The following is a 23,707-nucleotide window of genomic DNA, read 5'->3' on the forward strand; positions in this document are numbered from 1 at the left end:
TGGTTCTGTGTAAGGTGGAGGTGAGTGGGGAGTGAGTTCCAGGTCTTGGCCGCCAAGTAGGAGAAGGATCTACCTCCCATGGTGGATCTTTGGATACGTGGAACTGCGGCGAGGCCTTGATTGGAGGATCTTAGTTGGTGGGTGGGTGTGTAGAAGGATAGTCGAGTGTTGAGGCATTCGGGCCCTAGTTTGTAGAGGGCCTTGTGTGCGTGGGTGAGGAGACGGAATGTTATTCTCTTGTTGACGGGAAGCCAGTGGAGGTCTTTCAGGTGGTTGGAAATGTGATCTTGGCGAGGGATGTCCAAAATGAGTCTCGCTGATGCGTTTTGGATGCGTTGGAGTTTATTCTGTAGTTTGGCTGCAATTCCAGCGTATAGGGTGTTTCCGTAGTCTAGTCGACTCGTAACCAGTGCGTGGGTGACAGTCTTTCTTGTCTCGGCGGGGATCCAGTGGAAGATTTTTTTGAGCATACGAAGTACGTTGAAGCAGGAGGATGAGACGGCGTTGACTTGTTTGGTCATCGAGAGTGAGGAGTCTAGGATGAAGCCAAGGTTACGTGCGTGGTCTGTGGGTATGAGTGAAGAGCCCAGGTCCTAAGGCCACCATGAGTCGTCCCAGGCAGAGGGGGATGATCCTAGGATGAGCACTTCCGTTTTATCTGAGTTAAGTTTTAGGCGGCTGTTTTTCATCCATACGGCTACTTCTTTCATGCCTTCGTGAAGATTGGTTTTGGCGGTGTTGGGGTCTTTGGTGAGGGAAAGGATTAGCTGGGTGTCGTCAGCGTAGGAGATGATGTTAAGGTTGTGTTGACGCGCGATGGAAGCGAGTGGACTCATGTAAACGTTGAAGAGGGTGGGACTGAGTGATGATCCTTGTGGTACACCGCAGATGACTTCGGTGGCCTCTGATTTGAATGGGGGAAGTCAGACTCTCTGAGTTCTCCCAGCTAGGAACGAGATGATCCAGTCCAAGGCTTTTCCTTTTATGCCGATGTTGCTGAGGCGTTGTATGAGGGTGCTGTGACAGACAGTGTCGAAGGCGGCGGAAAGGTTGAGAAGAATGAGGGCCACTGTTCCTCCGTTGTCCAGTAGTGTTCGGATGTCGTCTGTTGCTGCGATGAGGGCGGTTTCGGTGCTGTGTTTGGCTCGAAAGCCGGATTGTGAGGGGTCGAGGGAGTTGTTGGATTCGAGGAAGGCGGCGAGTTGGCTATTGACAGCTTTCTCGATGACTTTGGCCGGGAATGGGAGGAGGGATATGGGGCGGTAGTTTTTAAGTTCAGAGTGGTCTGCTGTGGGTTTCTTCAGGAGGGCGCTGACTTCGGCATGTTTCCAGCTTTCTGGGAAGGTAGCAGAGTTGAAGGAGCAGTTGATGACATCACGGAGATGGGGTGCGATGATGGAGTCTGCTTTGTTGAAGATGTGGTGGGGACATGGGTCGGTTGGCGCGCCGGAGTGGATGGAATTCATTAAGCGGATGGTGTCTTCAGTGGTGATTGGGTTCCAGGCGCTGAGGTTGTTAGAGGTCGGTTTAGGATCTGAGGGGGGTGGAGAGGATTGTTCGTTGGAACTGTTTTCGAAGCTGTTATGTATGTCGGCAATTTTGTTGTAGAAGAAGGAGGATAACGAATCGCAGAGGTTTTGGGAGGGAGTGATGTCGTTTGAGGCTACGGTGGGGTTGGTGAATTCTTTGACGATGTTGAATAGTTCCTTGCTGTTGTGGCCGTCGTTGTCGAGCCGGTCCTTGAATGTTGATTTCTTGGTGGATCGAATCAGCTGGTGGTGTTTGCGGGTGGCTGCCTTGAAGGTGGTCATGTTGTCGGTGGTGAAGGCGACGTCCGGTGATGTAGTGTCGAGTAGATCCCAGAGTTCGGTGGCGTGTCTGTAGACCGAGCGGGTGTTCAGTAGGATGCACTTCAGGTGGTTAGAGACGGAGCTGAGTTTGGTGTTAGTGGAAGTGGTATGGGTCTTGATGCTGGTAAATTTGCAGGAGTGGCAGGCGAAGGGTCCATGGGTGAATCCTGGGGCATCTACGCAGCATAGAGGTGTGCATCCAGGGTTAAGGGCTAGGAGGGTGGCGGCGTCATACTTTATGCTGTGGGGGAGCGCTTTGCGGGGGCCAGGGGGTCTGGCGCTGGGCGCGGTCCAGGCGAGGACGGGCATAGACGGGCTTACCTTTGGCGTGACCGCTGCGCGTAAGTCCATCTGTCTTAAATGGAGAGTGGAGGGGGGCGGAGCGTGGGAGGGTCAGCTGGGAGGCGGGAGCGAGGTGGAGGGAGGGTCTGGGACGGGCCAACAAGCTAAACAAAATGGCAGTAACAACAACAAATACTGCGAGGGTGAAGGAATAATGTTGGCAAAGGAGCGCTATGTGGAAAATGAATCACAATGCAGCAGTGGAAAAGCGCTAAGCGCTCGGCAGCAGGCAGGCACAGTTAAACATACAATTTAAATATTCACAATGCAGAGTAATGCCCAGCAATGGCGAGCGCTTCAAAGCGCTACACAAAGTTAAAAGCAGGTAGCTCAGATACACAAATGCGGCAGACAATCTAAATAAGCAGTAATGAGGCAGGCAGGCAGGCGCAATGAGCACGATACCGGAGGTGAGGAGCTGAGGGGAGCGACCGCTTCTTTTGGAAACAGGACGGTCACATTGAAGCTTTCACAGTGGCAACTGTTTAACTATGACATTAGGTTACTCTGTTCATTCAGGCCCGTTTGTTTTGTTTCGAATACATTCACAGAGTTTGTAAAATATCCACTATCACTAGTGAATTACTTTTTCTGTGACATTAGCTGTGAACAGGTATAACAAAGAGAAAAAGAAGTACATAAAAGTTTTAAAAAAACATAAGTACTTTGAAAACAGGGGGTGGATAAGGCACTCTCCATAGGGTGAAAATAAGGCATGCAAAGGTAAGATTCTGAATGTTTATATGAAAGTTGAGAGCATGAAATTCTTAGTGAGAAGTGCATTATTGTAACCCTTTCAGTGATCTTCTTAGTGTTCCTACATAGTAGTCAAAATGCTAGAATTAGTTTTTTAATCAATAAATGTAGTTTAGTGATTTTAGTTTTCCAAAAACATTGTGAAAATGTTGATTCCACTACCATTACTACCAGCAAAAAATGTAATGAGAACCTTCAAATTGTTGTTCACTACATAATGGTTTGGTCGTATTACACAGATGTTACCCTTGATTACATGTACTGATGTAAACAAGTGTTTTTTTACTCTTTTTTTCCTGCGGTCTTTAACTTCAGACATCTTTTTCTGCTTTCAGAGCAGCATACAGAGGATCAGCCCTCTGGCATTTTTTCCGTCACTGGAGATACGCTGCAACAGCTGATCATCCTTTGCCATGATCATAGCCAAGACTGTGGATTTATTCCCAACTTAAAGCCCCGTACGCCGCTGGAGAGAAGAGGTCGGGCAAGAACACTGTTCTGGCAATGCCTCGCTGGGCACACATTCTCTTGGTCGTTCCCTCTCTCTTCCAGGAAGGATGATGTCCCACCAACACATGCTAAGATTACAAATCTACCAAAGAGCACAGAAGTTGAGATTTTTGCTGAGCAGCCGATTGTCAGTAGCGCCCAAAGAACACTGCCACCGCGGAACTCTAGGAGATCAAAGCGTGCACACACTTCCAGAAGACCAGCAGCGGACAGTGTGATGAAGCAAAGAGAAAGGACAGAGACTGACCCAGCCGTCCAAAGGACTCTGGATCTGACTGACACCCCCACTGTGTTCATGGAGGAGAGTCCAGATATGTCTGCTGTAGACTTGCTCACTGGTCAGAATGAACCTTCTGATGACAATTTACACACCGCTTCGGAAGTCAGTGGAGCACAGAGTTGTGCTTCCAGGCCTCCAAATGGAAGGTGCTCCCTGGAAAGGATGACCACTCGCTGGCAGTGGGCAACATTAACAGATGAATCCCCAGGCAGAAAGCGTAGGACAAAAGAGATTGAGGTGCCTGCCCAGAGCCCGCCCCGCGTGCAGGAGTCGGAGCCTACGCCTGCTGACCTTCTTAACACAAGGGAGAAGGTGAACCCTCACGAGCAGTTGCCATATTCCGTAGCATCTCCCAGAGACTTTTCCTCATTTCCCAGTCTCTGTCTAGAGGCAGATGCAGAGCAAGAAATGCCAGGGTTTGATGTTGCACCTGAAGGTAAGGGGGCTGAAATTGTGGGATTGCAAAAACTCACATTCTCTTTTAATGATTTTTGCTCTTACGTGTTAGTAGCTGTGCAAAAATATCTGTACAAGCTATTAGCAAGGTGTAAAATCACTGTAGTATTTACAAATGAAGGTTACTTAGTTGGTGGAATACAATATTGCATGAACATATTTCTCACTATTAAATATTCCCTGTCTACTAAACTAAATTGTGTGCCTGGAATGATAAATATGTTAGCCAAGTCCTATTAAAAAAACAAAGTGATTTATATGTTCACTGCTGTGGTATGCTACTGTCCTGTAGGTGGTTGGGTTCTGATCTTGACAAGACCAACTCAGCAGTTCATCCAAGCATGAGCAATAAGTTCAGCACTATTGAGATCGGTTATGTCCCCTGATATGTACCTTGCTCTGTAACCATAAAACAGATAATTGGAAAAAAACTCTGTTTAGAGCCCGACATTTTTATACATAAGACTAGTCAGGAGTTGACAACTAATTTTGTACATATTTATAATGTTGTTGCAGTATATCTGATGACTTGTGGGAAAGCTTTTTTCCATAACACTAAGTCTGACTTAGTTATAGCGACAAGCCAATGATAAAGATTCTAGGCTTACTTGTTTCTCACCAAAAGTTACTATAAATTAATTTGGCTTGGCGTGTATCTTGAAAAGCATATGTTAAAGTCAATAGGCAGTCGGGGTTGATTGTTAATACTCTGAATTAAACCCAACAGATAGGCTTATTGATACATTGAATCTCACAGATTACCATAGGAGGTAAGGGTTTTGTTATTGTTACCGCCCCCTATCCTCATTTCCAACTCCCAACAAACCGTGGCTATAGAAGATTTGTACTGTGAGAATCCTGGTTAGGGTGTCTTAGGAGAGATAGTATTTTGTTGCTTTACCTACTGTAGTTTGGTATACTTTTGTAATTTTCTGACTGTGACCCTGATAGTTGCCTTGTGGGAAAGCAAACGCTGAATACAATATGCCCGAGTCAGCTGTGACGGCAAGTCAACAATAACAGCCATTTCCCATTGCTGCACTGGAAAAACGTAAGCCTGACGCCACAGGTCTGATGTGACTATTATGAAATGGACGTCCTTCACCATCCTTTACCATGTCGGAAGTCACACTTGCAGTCCAAGCATTAAAATGTAACAAGGCCCCAGGGTTGGACAAGATCCCTGGTGATCTTTTTAGAGAAGAGCCGAAGATCTGGGTCCCCTACCTGACCGTCATATTTAATGCTATCCTTGACTGTCAAGAGATCCCAAATACCTGGTTGGGGGCCGAAATCATCCCGATTTATAAAAAGGGATCACCGTTGGACCCATCAAATTATAGGCCAATCAGTCTTATTGATGTCACCCAAAAAATCTACGCCAAACTACTTTTGCAACGCTTGCAAGATTGGATTAGTGAGAACAACATCCTCTCCCACCTGCAAGCAGGGTTCCGTGCCAAAACATCCACCATCGACCAACTACTACGGCTCCAGGTATTATACTGGAAGCATGTGGTTATGGATGGGGGTAGTCTTTACCTGACATTTGTGGACCTCAAATCCGCATTTGACATGGTGGACAGGAACCAACTGTGGAGTATATTAACAACAATGGGCATCCCACCCTACTTATGTCATCAACTTAAAAGACTCCACGAAGGAACCTATGCAAAGGTACGTTATGGCAAATATGGCCAGCTGACGAGAGCTTTTCCTATTGAGAAGGGAGTTAGGCAGGGATGCGTACTTGCCCCTACTTTATTTTCCCTTTTTTTAAATGGCCTTGTCGATGACCTAAATAGTGTTCATAACATTGACGCCCCTAACCTAGCTGGTGGCAAATTCCCTGCACTTATGTTTGCGGATGACACCCTGCTGCTCTCTAAAACACCTATGGGGATGCAGCGGGTGTTAGACCAATTCACCAAATTCTGTAGGAACAGGAATTTGGTGATTAACATAGACAAAACAAAGTATATGGTGTTCAATGCCAATGCAATAAATTGTCCACGCCCGTTAATGGATGGACGACCCCTGGAAAGGGTAAATAATTTCACTTACTTAGGTCTGACCTTAAATGATAAAATGAGTTGGGTAACCCAAATGACTAAGGCTAATTTAACCCTTTCTCAGTCTATGGGTGGGATCCTCAAGGTGCAGAAGTCTAGTGTCCATAAAGTAGTCAGTGTTCCACTGGAAATATATAAAGTCCAAAACAGATCAGCCACCCTTTACGGGGCTGAACTCTGGGGCCACTGTCCAGCGAGTGAGATTAGCATAACAGAGAATAATTTTATTAGACATCTGCTCTCCTTACCAAAAAACACTCCTCTAGTTCCTTTAAGGTTGGATTTAAACTTGAGGCCCATTGCAGAAACTATTGCCTCACGCCCGCTCCTTTATTGGCGCAGATTGTGGAGCGTCCCGGAGCTTGAGTGCTATAGAGAAGAATTGAAGATTGTGATGGCACGCCCGGGTGTAGGGAGGATAAAGTGGTTATCCTTTATAAGGGAGCAGGCGTCTAGGGTTGGCATGGAGAACCTCTGGTCCAACCCGGAGGACACATGCAAATCTATCTCAAAGAAAACCCTGGCTGAGTCTATAAAATATTATAACTTAGAAGAGGTCCTTCGATCAGCCAGGTCTTCTAGTCTCACTGACAGCTTTCTGGATTTTAAAAATGCCTACAGCTTTGAGAAGGAATTAGACAGCATAGAACCTGTTTTAGCAAAAAAACTGTATCTACAGTTTAGATATGGCACACTACCCCTCCACTCTTACACTGATAAATGGAAAGCGGGTCCAGTTCGCCCCTGCCCAGGTTGCAATGATCCAAATGAATCCCTAATCCATGTGATCTTGTTTTGTCCTGCTTATTCTGTCACCAGGAAAAAATGGATTATACAGCTATGTGTGAACCTAGGAGTCGGGAATCATGTAGAGTTTTTTAGAATTTTAAAAACTGATACTAATACACTAATAGTTACTGCTATTGCTAAATTCTTGTTTTCAATGTGGTTAATTAGACGGAGATTGATTCGGTAGTACCAAGCTACTCTAATTCAGTAATACTATGCTTCCACTGTGTTCTGAATATTTAATCAATGTATTTTCTTGCTTTAGTGTTTTTTTCATCACCCTATAAACCACATGCTAACTGCTTTTATTGCAAAAATTCAAAATGAGATTCAACTGTGTATTATTTTACTATTGTAAATGTATTTTTCTACTTGATGTACTTTTATGGTTCTTAAACAAACCGAAATAAAGTTAAATTGATGATGATTATGAATAATTATGACTAAGGCAGTAGCCCTGATTTGCTTATGATGCCACACATAATGTTAAAGCCAAGAAACCGTAAGGGTTTATTGTTTTTTTATTGTGTCAAAGTCTGCTGGTTTGCTCTATGAAAGCTCACAGATTTACCCCATCAGTTTTGGTGTTGGTTACCCCCTTTGATAAACACTAGGGATAGAAGATTTGCTACTTGTGGTACTATTACAAATGAAGCTTTGAGTGAGTGAAGGCAATAGCAGAACTCTGAGTGGCACTGGGTATTGCCAACAGCAGAGCGAACAGTGAGATTGCGGTCATCAGGAAGGACAACTATTTAGGTGAACATGGGTATTATCAAGACTTTGCCACCGAGTGACAGATCTGGGTAATTTCAACAACAAGGTTCTGAGTGGTAACAATATCTCAAAGAAAGTGTAGGTAATATTAAAACAGGATTTGTGAATGAATCTGTGTATTTTCAAGAGAAGAGCATTGAATGACAATGGGTATTTTAAAAATCCATGTGTTATCGTGAGCTGAACTGTGTTTTGTCTGTTATGGGACAGTGAACCTGTGAGTGAGCATAGGTCCTGTAAAGAGTTCTATGTGACCATGTCTATAATCAAGATCAGAGGCTGAGCTTGTCTAGCTATTACCAGGGATAACCCTCTCAGCGACTGGACATTTAAGAGCGGTTTGAGTGGCCCTTGGTCTTCACTTGCATTGAGACCTGAGAGTGTCTTGGTGTTTAGAGCAGCTCACTGCATGCAGTTGGGTATTACGATGATCGCTGGGAGTCTGGCTGGGTATCATTCTGAATCAAGAGATTTGACAGGTTTCTTTTATTGCAGAAGCAAGGACCAGCATATCATACGCCACCAATGCAAATATTGGCCAAGGAAAACTCTTCTAATACTCCTTTGATTTTACTGTTAATTCTTGCAGGTAGCAATGATTTCCTGTTGAGATGTGGGTTACAAATGCTGCCACTCAAGTGTCTGTAGATACCTTGGATGAGGGCTTTATTCTACCATGACACATTCTGAGGCCAAGTACCATGGCTTACTGTGGGCCCAGTATTTTAAGTAACCTTGTCCCATTACATAGCACTGGTATTGTGAGGGCTGTTATTCTGTAATGCATTATTACTTTGGGCATTACTGCTACTGAAGGCATAGTATTTCAGATGCCCTTAGCACTGTATTCATTAAGGTGTTTTTTTTTTTACTATAACAGTATATTTTGATTCTCGTTATTTATTTTGGCTTCATATTTTGGAACGGTTTTAAATGAGCTACATCCATTTCAAGTGCACACAGATGGTACACATATTTTCTCAAGTGCATTCACAGCTAGGCATAACATGATGGACATATAAAGGTTATCTGAGCTGCAGATGGCTGCTACATCTTGGCACTATTGAAAATGGTGATATATTAGATGAATACACAAGTTCCTTCTTATACCCGTCATTAAAACGGACCATTATGATCTGGCACAATCAATCTAGCCTAACCCCTTCCATGCTGGTGACGAACCCCAGCCGTCATGCACTACGGTGCTCGTGTGCTGATGACGGCTGGGGTTCGTCATGGCCCGCCCGTGTTCGGCCGGCGCCGCACACGGGGAAAATCGCGGCCGCACGGAAGGGGCTATACTGCCTGGTTGTTATTTTATCTAAATTACTTGTGTCCAGGTGCTGATTAGGTAGTGAGATATTATTTTACCCATTTTATGCCATATTTTCTCCTTTATTATGCAATGTGCGCTCAAAAATGTACCACTGCTTCAGTGTTTTTTCTGAAGTGTCTTTGGGATCCACTCCATGCATGACCTTCTCTCACGCACGCTCTTCAAATGCCTAAACTTGGCTTTTAAAAAAATTGGATTTTGCATCCTAAACAAAAAACAATCGGCAAGAGTGCATAATATGCACATACATGATATAAGACAGTTCAGTGGTAGCATGGATCTCCGGCAACTACGCATCACCCCTCATGGACTTTAACATGGAGCTCAGCTGATACCTGCCCCTGCACCACCTGAAATACACAGTAGGTTGCAACATACATCCAAATTACAGCTATGTATCAGCATGGCAAACCAAGGGATACAGGCTTGTAATTGCAATAGTCCATTCGATCATTGTTAAGCGCAGAGAAAATGTTCTCGCCCACATAGTCTATACATCGATCTAACAGTGTGTATTAGTGTGACACCTCATGCGGGAGTAAGTAAGGCTGCAAGGGGCCTTAAATATTTTGCAGGCGAAGAGCTTGTTCCACCATGGAGTAGTAGAGTTCCAGTTGCTCATTACAATATATCATGGTCTTAAGCCTCAGAGCGCCAGTAGGAGAGCTTTCTCCTATCATCCTCAGCTTGACAACTACTAGTTAGTGAGACAAAAGAGGTTGGTTGCCCACCCTCAAAATCCCCAAACTACACAGCTATTACTCTAACTCCTGTGAAGTGAGACTTAGAAAAAAGAGAGGAACAATCCCCCAACGTAAAAAAGAACAGGCCTAAGTGTGTAGGTAGATGGATGGGAAGGTAGGTGGGAGTCCGCTGGCTTCTGACTTGGCCCGCATTCCCCTACCCAAGCGGCTCGTAGTGCAGCCACTAAGATCTCCACTACTGCATAGGATGCATATTTATCGTTATAGCGGTTTCAGCAAGTCCCATCAACGCCTCCACTCCTCATTGTGTCATCCCATGCCAGGTTTTCGAGTCTAGCAGTCCCACCAAGGGCACCTTGCCCCGGTCCAGGTAGGCCGGCCAACGGGTAGTTCCATACACACAATTGTCTACAGTCTATTAAGTTGATGGCTCCTTAGCCTCAAAGTCAGCGTACTTTCCACCACAACTGAGTCACTTTCAACTGATTTAACTGGCTCCACTAGGGCCCTAGCTTTCTCCATTTCAGCCTCTGGCTTTCCATGTCCCGTGTTCTATCTTGAGGCAGCACCACCCGGTTGTTCGACATCATTCTCATCGAGTGTCGGTCTCTTTTCTGTCCATTTGCGGCGCTCTCCCTGCAACCAAGCTGAATTTATCTTGGGCCGGGGGTACGACCTCTCCATGGACCTCCAGCCAGTCCCATAAATCTTCTGGCATCATGAAGAACGCCCCTCCTGGAGCACCTTTAACTTTGGGTAGAGCAGCATATGCATAGCCTTAAGTTTCTGCTTCAACCCGCCCCTCCCCCAAAAAGTCTGCCTCTGTTGTTGGATGTGTTTTGTTTAGTCTGGAAATATTCGAATCACATGGCTGTTAAAAAACGGATCCCACTGCCATTAAACTGTCTGGAGGATGGCAACCCTGTCCCTATAGTGGGGTATCTTTGCAATGATGGTCCCTTGTGGTTCCCTGGGGGAGTGGGAGGTGCTAGGGACTGATGTGCCCTTTCCATTAAAAAGACCGGTGACAGGGCAGCCTTTGGGATTTTCTCTTTCATCCACTGCTCCAGGAATAATTAAGATGGTGTGCCCTCTACCTTCTCAAAGGCAAATGTCCATCTCCTGGATCTACCTTCTGCATCCTCAATATGTGTTTTCAGCCTTTGCATCTGTGCCGTGAGAGTGGCCACCGTGGCTTTGAGGGAGGACAGCCCCTCCTGTAGTTGGGCGACCTGTTGCTCCTTCTTAGATCTTTCTGCGAATTTATGTAGGTCTGCCCTAAGGAAGTTTACATCGGGGGAGATTAAGTTGATCTTTGCCTTAACATTTGTGCTGGAAGCCTTGATAGCTGCCAGAATCTGACCCCCTGTAGGGCCTTGGGACACCTGCAGGCCCTCTCCTGTCTCACCTGACTGTTCCCCCTCCGGCCCATAGGCCGTAAACTGGTGGCTTTGTTTGCTGGGCCTCACTTGTCACCCTGTCCATGCCCATTTTCACTTTGCGGTTGAGCCACACCAGCAGCACACCTCTGAGTCCGGGATAGCAAGGAAGATATGCCCCCCCCCTCTCTACCCCCCCAGGGCAAGCGCCACCAAGCTTGTACACCACAGGGCCCTCCAGGAGGCTATGTGTCTTAGGCTGTACACCCAAGAGGTCCGAGCAGCCCGCTGTCAATCCACGTCCGAGGAAGGGCCCACACACACCCCAGTCACAGCCGGCTCTCCAAGGCCACCTCAAAGCAACATCCCGCTTGCTACCCGGGGCTGAGCGGAAATTTGTGGCTCTCCAGGTACTGTCTCCAAGGTAAAGTCCCCAGCTCATGCAGGTCAGCACTCCCTCCTCTGTGTCGTTCTCACTGTGGCACCAGACTCATCGTGCCATGGGCGACTAGGGCCATGGAACATAGTAGCTATGTAATTTTGGTACAAAAGCCGCCTTATATTGTTCTTTTTCTCCAGATATGGTTGGTTGCTATTTAGGCTTGCAAGAATCTACTCAACCTAACTGTCATGTACTTGACCCCGTGAACTGGTCTGAAATTGTGTCATCCTAGGCAAATACTTTGTCTTATGGAGCCGCCTTTTTCGTTATTATCACATAAGAGAGCACCTTCAAATATACTAGTCCATTATTTCTGCTGTACAAAAATACTCTCTTTATTTACTAGACTAAATGTTTGCTCCATGTATAACAAAAATCGAGCCCCCTAATAGCATTGTCATCTGTGCAGGAGCACTAATAATGCACAGTTCAAGTTTAAAAACTCACTTAACATAAATATATTACTAAAGCATGATACAGTAGTGCACTGTCATTTACAGATCGCATATTTTCTATTGTAATGGCCACATAACTTTCCCACTAATATGTAGTTTTACTGAAAATAGCGCATAAACAATGTTTGGAAATTGGGTTTCAGCAAAAATATTTAAAATTTGCACATCACCTAAAAAAGTTCTCTAATTTATTTAAATCCTATAAAAAACATTTTCACCACAGAATAAAAAATAATAATAATTGCCTCCATAACTAGTGAAATATATTTTAACAGTTTGAACAATTCATTTAACTATTTCAGTGTTAGAAAAAAGCCTGACAACCTGCAGTCTTTCATTTCACATGCTTTGCACAGTTCAATTGTCACAGTTCACTTTACAAAATCCTCTAACTTCAGTCACAGAAAGAACAAGCATTGAAAATGCAATAGGTCTCGCCTTTGATTAAGTTAAAGCCATTTGTTTTGCTAATGGTATGGTATAGCAAAGCAAATGGCTTTAACTTAATCAAAGGCGAGACCTATTGCATTGATGTTTTATTTTAGCTGTTGTCTTGCTTCAGTGCTGTTGTGATGGTATACCTCAGCTGCACCATGCTGCTACAATACGCACAAACATTATTGGGATGCATAAGCACCTACAGGAACAAGCATTCGCCATTCAGCTACTTGACACCAGAAACATCTAAAAAGGTTGATATTAAATGTTTTGTACATTTATTATGTGTCGAGGTAGTAGAGTAATTCTCTGGATACTGAAAGTTTCAGTCATATATAAAAGTTGTATAAAAATGCATGAGGCGAGCACGTGCGCAGTGCAGCCTCTTGCATGCGCGAGCCTGTTTTGTTGACCAATGATTGGCACCTTTTACCCGATGAAGCCCTGCGACATTAGAAAAGTGCCGGCTGTTTATCTGTTGTGCTCTGCGGCGCCATTTCTGGCACATGTCCCGAAAACAAACACTCTGACAAGTGTTGCTTGCTGGAGAGCCTCCCGCGATGCTAGCATGTGAGGGGTGGTATAGGCTCGCGGTAGGGGGGGCGGTGGCGGTTTGTGGACGCAGTTTGAGCATGGCAGTAAAATCGTTGACTTTTCCGACTGCAAGCTCCTCCCAGGTAGTATATTATCGAATTATTCTGAGATGTGATCTCTCTTCTGTGGATGTGTGTACATTACTACAAACTATTTATCAGACGTGTGAAGAATGCATGGAATAATGTTATTGGGAGCTATATGCATGCCATCAGTGGACCCCTGGGCGCTTTTATTCCCTCGACTGCACAGCTCTGTCCCCTCCAGTGTCTTCACACAAATCGGTGCACTATTTACATACACTCTGTGGAATTTATGTCCTCCAAAGAACGAGCTAACCTTATCGACAGTGTGTACACACACTGTCACGAGCACATAGTTATAGACGCACACTTTGCGCTGCGCTTTCGAGAAAATTCTTTCAGATGGTGCTCGCTCCATCTTGGACGATGCAATAAAAATATTTGCTTATTTTAAGTAAACTATGTTGGGGCAGAGACTGAAGACGTTGCTGCGTTGTTATGTATTAAAGAGGCCTTCTAGCGAGAGATATCACAGTAAGCCTCAAAACCCAACCCGGCCGTGTCACAGAACATGCGCTCGCCAGGCAGCCGTGGTTATGACGTATACTTTTCTCTTGCTTTCCTTATGAAGTAAAAGGTTTCTTATCTTTTTGGGGCCATGTAATAATAATATAATTATTATACCGCAGCACTCTACAGATTTTCTTTACGCTATTCGCTTTTTCTGATCCACTTTCTTGTCGCTCTGTCGTGCTCAAAGACTAAGTAAAATCTGTGATTTTAATGTGAACATCGGGTGTATTGCCAATATTCCATGTACTATATGCACTGCCAATACGTTATGCACAGTCTTGTACTTTGAACTCTTGGCATAATGCCTATTTTTTCAATATAATTGATTTCACAGAATGTTTTGAACCGAAGGGATGTTAAACAAAACAGTACAATATATTGAACATTTTTGATGTTCTCTTTTTGATTCTAGAACAATAACTATGAAGCTCTTTTAAAAACATGCTGGTCTGGTATCATATGACTAACCATTAAGTGACCATCAGAGATACTTGTCTGGATCAGTAAAAGCTAATTGCGAATAGCGTAAAGAAAATCTGTAGAGTGCAGAGGTATAATAATTATATAAGACATTTTACATTAGGTATTTCTTACCTGATGAATTGATATCCTTGAAGTGGGATGTCCTTGATACCTTGATTGGCACCGTAATTTCCACATATCTCAAATAAAAAGGAATGCAAATCTTTTTTTTACTGTCAGGTAGAATTCGAGGTGCGACTTGTTTAAACCTCCACTACCATCCTGTGATATCGCTTGTCCACGTTAACAAAAGTGGGGACTGGAAGACTACGCTACCTAAAGCAAGCACAATAGAAATTGAGAGGATTCTCTAATATGAATTGTTTATTATCCTCTCTATTGAAAGTTTTTATGGATCTAAGTTACAAACTAGAACATATTGATTGTTTATGAAAAAAAGATACTGTATAATTTTAAAATACAACAGTAAAATTGTTGAATTTTTATTAAGTTGTGTCGAGAAGGGTTGGTTTAGCCGCGTAGAATTATGTCAGATTGGATTTTGGTAGATTAGCATGCAATACGCTGTTTAATCACTATTTTCCACAAAACATAAGAATATGGCTGGACGATAGGAGAAAAATGTTAGGAGAAAAAAAAATGCTGAATAAAAATTATTGATAAAATAGATATAGACGTGATTTGTTATATTTCTTTCTTAATACACATTTTGAATAACCTTGCATCACTTGGCATATGCAGATGTCACTATATGGGGTAGGTGGTTGTTGTTCCTTTTTCCTTTTCTTGGTTCAACCATGACCTCATCTATGGAGTGTTTACAACCCACCAGGACACCCATATGACTGGTAACTCTCTTCCTTTACCCAAGTAACCAGTTCATTATGGCTACACAATCTGCACTCTTTGTTTGCTTGCTGCATCTCCAACTGTCCCACCATCCATTTGCATTAATTCACATACCCATCCTGCTAATGATCTCTTTCACTTAGTCCTCCACAGAGTACCTGGAGTGCGTGCACGGAATGGTTTCTATTACAATAACCACTAGATTAACCACTAACCTTGAGTTCTGGAGCAGTTTGCTGCCCGGCGTAAAGTGTTTCAGTGCCTAATCTGGGGTAGTAAGCGCTGAATAAATAACACTTCTAATGCCTTTTAATTTACCCCAAAGAAATTGGATTAAATGCATGGAATGGTTTCCTTGTGAGTAGAAGGTTAATCTCAATAACCACTGAATGAGCCACCAGATTTGGTTTCTAGATTAGTGTAAAGCACTTAATCTCATCAGGGGTAATAAGCGCTATAGAAAAGCAATTACAATTTAATACAAATTGTTCTTCTTTAGTCTGACATGACAGCGCAGCTATGTGATTAGCAGAAAAAAGAGCTTTCAAGAGTGCTACAGATGAGGAACTCTCGCTTCTCTTAAGTGGTGGTTTGCCGTAGTACCAATTTCTACAGGACATACGTTGTTTGGTATCGGCTGAAAATTAGTGCTTTTCTTTTTCTTTTTGCCTTGTGGTAAAGTGTATGCTCAACACAGCAGGACTGACTTGGTTATAGTGGCAAACTATTGATTAAGTCTATAGGACTGATTTGTTTATAATTATGACAAAGGCAGTAGGCCTGACTTTTACATAAATCATTTTTCAAAGTCAATAAGGGTGAATTGCCATTACACTGTGTTAAAACTTGTAGACAGGTATTTAGTTACAGGAAATCTTGCAGATTACCTACACTACAAGGCCATGATTACGATGTTGGTTACACCGCTGTAACAATACTTAGGGGTGGAAGATTGACACTTTGCAAATTTTGTTTTGGGAAGGGGTATATGTTTTGCCAACTGTAATTTTGACATATTTGAAATGTTATAACTACGGAGAGGGACTTTGGCTCCACCCAAATTTTAATTCCCTTGAGTACAGTTTCTGATTGGGCTGAAACAGTGCTGGTATTGCATTTTTTACTTTGTTGGAAAGCCTATGCTCAATACAGCAAGATGAGTTGTTGATGGTGACTACCCATTGAGCAGGACTATAGGCTGGCACTATTTATTATGAAGAGTTACGATATACTCAATTGGCCCAACATATTTATTTAGAAAAGCATATGTAAGAGGCAATTAAGGATAAATTATCAATACCCTGTGTTAGAAATTGGGTCTCTAGTTGGCAGAGGTATGCACCCTGTTCAAGTAGTGACCACAATCCTAGTCGGGGTAAGCTAGATACACATTCAAAGATGACTTGTGCTGACCCTCTGGTAGCTTGGCACAGAACAGTCAGGCTTATCTAAATTGACAATGTAAAAAATATTTGTGAAACACACACACACACATTAGCACAATGAAAACACCACAAAAACACTTCATACAGGTTTAGAAAAGTTTTAATGAGAAAATAAAGTCCAAAAGGGGTAAAATAAGTAGACCGGAGTTATGTATTTCCGATCGGTACAAAGTCGTCACTGTGTTGATTTTGATAGTTCTGGACAGCAGAAATCACATTTCAAGGGCCCAGAACTGGATTGGCACCACATGGCAGCTCTCGCAGATGGCAGAGTTTAAGGACCTCTTTTATGTTCCTGAGACTTCAGAGCCGGGGAAAAGCCAGCAAGCCCTTGGAGTTACTCTATGTTCAAGTGAGGTGGGTCCAGTCCTTGTCCTCAGCGGGGCAGAGATCAGCAGGGCAGCTCAGCAAAGTAGAAAGCAGTTCCCTCAGAGCGGCAATCACAGGCAGCGAAAAATCTACTCACCCACTCTGCGTCATATTTTATCAGGTTGAGTTATTTTGGCACCTACTATTCCATTCTGGCAAGTCTACTTAATCTGGAAGGAACAGGTGTTCTGTTCATTCAGAAAGTGAATGAGCAACAAAGACACCTTTACATTTTGTTTTTTTCTTGACACATTTGCTGTCTGTTCAAGGTCAGAGGCGAAATTTCAGCTTGTCTTTTTACTAATTGTTTCTTATCCTGAAATTGGTGTTTACTTTTCTTTCTATTATTACAGTTGGCGGTTTTTGCCAGTTGAGCTGTCTGACAATCATTGTGAGAAAAAAAGGCTGTAATATGTCAGTTTTTTCCCTAACACACACCATTTAAACAGCTTGTAAAAGAATAGGACCAGTATTTAAAAATATATCAAGAATTACGAAAGAAATGTGTTTTGTAATTCAGAAGTGTGATGCAAACAAAGATTTAAATAGGAGCAAAACAGACCTGGTCTGTTTAATATGAAAAGTTACCCAAAGGTGATAGGCCTGACTAAGTTATTGTAAAAATCATATGATTAAGCTACTAGGCCTTTAAGGGTGGTTTGCTGTTGCACTGTGTTAAAGCTTGTAGACAAATCATTTCTTGCAGGGAACCTCGCAGCCTAACAGTAGCCCAGTCGTTTGGTGTTGGCTAAGCCAAGGGGAAAATAATGTGCTGATACAGAAAGTGTTGCATTTTGTTTTGCCAATTATCAATTTATACATAAATGTAATTTTATGAATGACTATTGAGAGAGGAGTTTGGCTCTGGGTGCAGGTTTGATGGGAGGAATGTGTGGGCTTCTGATGAAAAAAGAGTGCTTATATTGCACTTTCTGTCTTGTAGGAAAGAATATGCTTTACAAGTATGACTGAGTTGGCGATGGTGACAAGCTGTTGATCAATGCTATAGGGGTGATCTGTTTATTATGAAAAGTTACGACAAAAGGGTAGGCCTGATTTTTTTTTTTTTTTTACAATAGAATAATTTTATTGCTCAGTTAATTAAAACCATTGCAATCAGCATATTTACATGTGAATGAACTTAAAATAAAACTGTTGTCTAGTAAAATATGACTATCAAACATTTCAGTTAGATTAATTTTAAAAATGTTCTAAGAGCTTACTTGAGCAAAAAAAAATATATGTTGGAAAACGATTAGGCTTTCGGTTATCTAAATACTAAGTCATTTTGTAAACTGGAAGAGAATAAAGAATAAAGAATAAAAGGCAAGCTCGCAGACTCCCTGCAGCCTTTACAGATTCTTTGGGGTTCGTAATCCATCCGTGGTAATTGTGGCTTGAGTTTGTGGTAGCGGCTTGATGGGACAGTAGTCGGAGTTAGATGTTGTGTGGATTAGTGTCTTCCGGGCTCTCCCTTATGTCATTCTGCTTCTTACCAGCTTTTTCCAGGAATTTTACCAGATGACTTGCTAATTGGATGTTTTTTCCATCAAAGCATGCTTTGACTGCCTGCCGGCATGTCCTTATTCCCAGTTTCTTTAGGGTTGGCTTTAGATGTTGTCGGCGCTCTTTGTCCAGACCTTTACAGATGCATATTAAGTGAAGGATATCCTCTTTTGTGTCCCCACATAATCGGCAACTTGGTGGCATTTGTGGCCGTTTCCACGGGGGAAGATGGATTTGAGATGGGAGGATGCCCAGCCTTAGTTGTATGAATTTCTCCTTTGTAGACCGTGTGAAACCGGCTCCTAAGTAGCTTTGGCATGAGCTGCTGGTGTAGTTTTGGATGACGATCCAGCCGTGTGCCCTTTTCGTTAGTGCAGCTTTGTCCTCTATTAGAGACTTGGTCCTTACAGATTTATTTGCTAGTTGTTTGAACAAATTATGAGAGATGTTGCTCTTCCAGGCTTCTTGTAGCTCCAAAGTTTCTATGGAGTGCTTTAGGTAATTTGCGGCAGCGCTCGTGTTTCTCCCTGATAGCTCGTTCCAGAGATGATAATCCATGGATGAGGCATCGGCTCCTCGTATTTTGTGCCAACTTTTGGCATAGACCCCCATTCTTTCTGTTACTTGGTTTCTCAGGCCAAATTCGAGTCTTATCTGTGCTTGTGAAGTGTATTTGGGCAGATTGAATAACATTCGCATTGCCCTGGCTGTTGTTTTGTTCAGTATCTGTGCGTCCCTTCCTCGGAGACATTCACTTCCATAGGTAATAGCCGGTGTTAGTTTTGCTTGGATTATTTGTAGGAGTGGAGTGAAACTGCGGCCAGATACTTTCTTTTTAAGGTTTCTCAGTGCAGCTGATATTGTGGTACCTCTCCTTGATATTGCTTCCTTCTGAGGGAGGAATGTCCCTTTACTGTCAACAATTACACCCAGGTATTTGTACTCGTCCACGGTTTCCACTGTTAGGCCTCCCATTTGCCAGAGAAATTTAGATGTGGCCGGCTTCCCATTTACTCTCATGGCTTTTGTTTTGGAGAGGTTTATGCTGAGGCCGTTCGTGGCTGCGTGGGTGTATGTTGTGTTGATTAGGTGTTGTAGCCCTATCGGCGTCCGGCTAATGAGCACGATATCATCGGCGTACATCAGGTTTGAGACTGTAAGTCCTCCTAGTTTTGGGGCGTGAGGATTGCATTCGTCTAGCATTGGAGAAAGATCCGACATAAAAATATTGAAGAGGGTCGGGGCTAGAACGCACCCTTGTTTGAGGCCCTTGGTCGTCTGTACTTTTCTTGACAGGCAGTCTCCTGAGCCTAGCTTGATTTGTACCCATGTGTCCGTGTGTAATATCACCAGTTGTGATAGTAAAGTTGTCAGCATTTTCCTGTTGGCAAGCTTCTCCCATAGTAAATTTCTGCTGATGTTATCGAAAGCGGAGGTGAAGTCGATGAAGCATATATAGAGGGGTGAACTGGCGAGTTTGGCGGATTCAATTAGCAGAGTTAGGGCCATAATGTTTGTCATTGTTCCTAGTTTTTTCCGAAAGCCTGTTTGGGTGATGGGGATTACTGCATTTTCATTTACCCATTCTGTGAGCTCCTCTAGTAATAGGCCAGCATAGTATTTGGCCTCATTGTCAATTAGAGCAACGAGTCTGTAATTTTTTGGTTCATTTTTGCTGCCTTTCTTATGAATGGGAGCTATTATTGAGCCTTTCCATGAGTCGGGAATCGTTCCCGTTTCAGAAATCTGTTTGAATAGTGGCAGTAGGGCTGCTGCCCAATATTCCGGTTTTCGTTTGTACAAAATGGGAGGAATTCTGTTGGGGCCTGGCGCCCCCTCTGTCTTCCCTTTTGCTATCCTGCTTATGATTTGTTTTTCTGAGAAGCACTTTAAAGTTGACTCTGTTTGTTGTATGCAGTCTGAGTTTTTTCTATTGAGTTCTAATGTCTTCTTGGCGGAGTTATTTGTTGTTGTATTGAAATGGAGCCATAGAAATTCAGACCAGGCTTCTTCGGTGATGTGTGAGTTTATGCTGGGTTTTCTGGTATCCTGGAGGTCTTTCACTGTCTTCCAGAATCTTCCACGGGTGTTTATTCCTTTTGCATCATGGAGCAGCTTTGCCCATAGGTCATCCTCTGCCTCCCTTTTCAGGTTCCAGATTAATTTCTTCTTGATGGATTTTTGTTTTTGCAGTTCCTTTTGGACTTCTTTGTTCGGGCCTTCTCGGTGTAGTTGCCTCAATAGTTTGTTGATGTTTTTCTTGTGAATCTTTAAATTGGTGTTCCGTTTTATTTTCTTGTCTTCCTCTTCCTTGGAGCTTGGTTGGTTTTGATTTTCCAAGTTTTTAAAGGCTGTTTTTGAGCTTGTTTGGGCAGTTCCAAGGCTGCTGGTGAATGATTCCCATCGGCTTAGATTATCTGTCCGGGACTCTTTGCTTTTTTCCCACAGTTTTTTCGCTTCTTTTTCGAAGCCTTCTAAGTTGTGCGTTTTGCATTTTATCCTTTTTTGTATAACCAAGTATGATAATCCCACATTGGCTACTGGTAAGGTGGCCGCGGCCCCATAGGTGTCAAGAGTGATCTCTTGCGGTAGGTGGTCGCTGGCTGCGGTTGTTCCTATTCGAAAATCCCGAATTTTGCCAAACAGTTGTAGAGATGAGAATGTGAGGTCTATTGTGGAGCTTGCCATTGTGTTGTGAAAAGTGGCTGCCGATGGGATGTCATTTATGAAGCGGCCGTTTAGAGCTACAAGGTTAAGATGTTCCAAATCTTTCAGGCTTTCTCTTGACAATCTGCTTTGTTTTCCCCATTTGCTGGCCACCTGTTGGGGGATTCCCCATATGTTAAAATGTTCTTCTAGGAATGAGTCCCTTAGCTGGGGCCCGCCTAGGTACGTATTAAAGTCCCCTGTTACTAAGATGTTGGTTGTTGACTCCTCTGACAGTATCTTTGTTACTTCTGCAATTAGTAGTTTAATCCCGGCTTTTTTTTCCCAGGGGTGAACATATACGTTTAGCAGTATTAGCTTTCGATTTTGGTCTTTTCCCCCTAGTTCCAGCTCTATTGTTTTTATGCTGTTGTTCCCTGACTGTGTGGCGTCTTTACTTTTTATTTCATTTATGCTCTTTATAGAGGTGTAAGTTGTTTGGCCACCTTTTGAATGGCCATATTTAGCATTTCTTGAAGCTGGTGTGTAGTATGCTTTAAAGCCCTGTATTTGGTACGGCTCATCCGACCAGGTCTCTTGAAGGGCAATTATATCAAAATTCTGGAGGTATAGTAGAAGCTACTTTTCTATTATTACAGTTGGAGGTTTTTGCCAGTTGAGCTGTCTGACAGTCATTGTGAGAAAAAAGGCTGTAATATGTCAGTTTTTTCCCTAACACACACCATTTAAACAGCTTGTAAAAGACTAGGACCAGTATTTAAAAATATATCAGGAATTACGAAAGAAATGTTTTGTAATTCAGAAGTGTGATGCAAACAAAGATTTAAATAGGAGCAAAACAGACCTGGTCTGTTTAAAATGAAAAGTTACCCAAAGGTGATAGGCCTGACTAAGTTATTGTAAAAATCATATGATTAAGCTACTAGGCCTTTAAGGGTGGTTTGCTGTTGCACTGTGTTAAAGCTTGTAGACAAATCATTTCTTGCAGGGAACCTCACAGCCTAACAGTAGCCCAGGCGTTTGGTGTTGGCTAAGCCAAGGGGAAAATAATGTGCTGATACAGAAAGTGTTGCATTTTGTTTTGCCAATTATCAATTTATACATAAATGTAATTTTATGAATGACTATTGAGAGAGGAGTTTGGCTCTGGGTGCAGGTTTGATGGGAGGAATGTGTGGGCTTCTGATGAAAAAAGAGTGCTTATATTGCACTTTCTGTCTTGTAGGAAAGAATATGCTTTACAAGTATGACTGAGTTGGCGATGGTGACAAGCTGTTGATCAATGCTATAGGGGTGATCTGTTTATTATGAAAAGTTACGACAAAAGGGTAGGCCTGATTTAGTTATTGTAGGCTGTTAAGGGTGGATTATCATTACAATGTCAAAGGTTGTTGGCAGATGCTTCTTACAGGCAATTTGACAGATTAACACTGTAGGTAAGGAATTTGCCTTTGATTAGACCCCTGCTGCAAACACTTGTGGTAGAAGATTTTCACTTTGCCATTTTAGCAAGGGTTGTACGTTGTTTTGACATCTATGATTAAGTACTTAGTACATATTTATATAGTTTTGTGAATTAAAAGAACATTTAAAAGTAAATCTTTTTCTATACTGAAAATGCGAAATCGATACTTGTGAGTTCGGCCTTGACGCGCAGCATTTGCTTCTGTGTTCCTTCACCTTCTCTTTAACCCTCATTCTCTTCTGTGGTTTCTGCTGTCACTTCTGATACCAGAGTATCTTTGAGCTATGTCGCGGCCTGTTTTAAAATTGGACCCTTCGTCATACCTTAAGTCTGTGCTTTGTTTTTACCACATCTTCCATTCACTTAGTGTTATTCTGCATAGGCTCCTGACTCATTTCTAGCAATGTTCTCTTTCCTATGATACTGTGTCATAGGTTGTGTAATTGGTGATCTCTTTATGTCTTTGGCAGGTCTACGGGCGGATATTGAGACTGGCATTTCAGATGAGAATAGGTATGTGCCACATTTCTGTTCTCTGCAGTAGAAATGAGGATAGAATGGGAGATCATGAAGCAAACCATTCTGAGACAAAGAACTCATGGTGTTAGACACAGGTGGGCGGGGAGAAAGCATACCTCATATTTACACTCTTCCCTGCACCCTAAATCTTGAGCTTAGTGTTATTATATTGTAATATTTATGTAGCTCTTCACCCCCTTGTACAGGTCGTGCATGGTTGAAAAGGATGTTGCTTGTGAATGGACCTGAGTGAGATGTCAGGCGAGGTCCATGAGGTTTGCAGACTCACTGTATACACGGTGCAGAGCTGGGTGTTAAAGTAGTTGAAGCCGCACCCACAGGGCACTATTATGAGCACGACCTGTACTGGATGATATAAATACGTCAAGTTAATGTACAAAGAATTGTAAGAACTACTGAGAGCACTTCTTAAATCGCATGCCAGCATGTGCACCGGGTCCTTCAGAATCATTTGAGAATAACTCAAGGATTGCAAAGTACTCATTGGCGCATTGAAGAGCTCCAGAATTGGGGCTTTTAGTGCCACATGCTAGTTACAGGCTTTTCTTCAAGCTGGTGAGTCTCCCTAACAACGTTCAAAACTTGAATTATCCAGTATGACTTGGAA

General features: G+C 42.9%; 1 protein-coding gene across 2 annotated transcripts in view; it reads left to right on the top strand.

The window, feature by feature from the left end:
* The window catches only part of LOC147736577 (zinc finger protein 692-like), a 96,828-nt gene that overhangs the window by 11,026 nt on the left and 62,095 nt on the right, over positions 1-23,707 (top strand). For both annotated transcript variants that reach the window (XM_086953318.1, XM_086953319.1), the window contains exons 4-5: positions 3,284-4,174; positions 23,031-23,073. In XM_086953318.1, the coding sequence (XP_086809444.1) occupies positions 3,284-4,174; positions 23,031-23,073 (934 nt within the window). The remainder of the gene's footprint in view (positions 1-3,283; positions 4,175-23,030; positions 23,074-23,707) is intronic.

This window comes from Lissotriton vulgaris, chromosome 1_2 (assembly GCF_964263255.1).
Source record: "Lissotriton vulgaris chromosome 1_2, aLisVul1.2, whole genome shotgun sequence".
Taxonomy (NCBI): Eukaryota; Metazoa; Chordata; class Amphibia; order Caudata; family Salamandridae; genus Lissotriton; species Lissotriton vulgaris.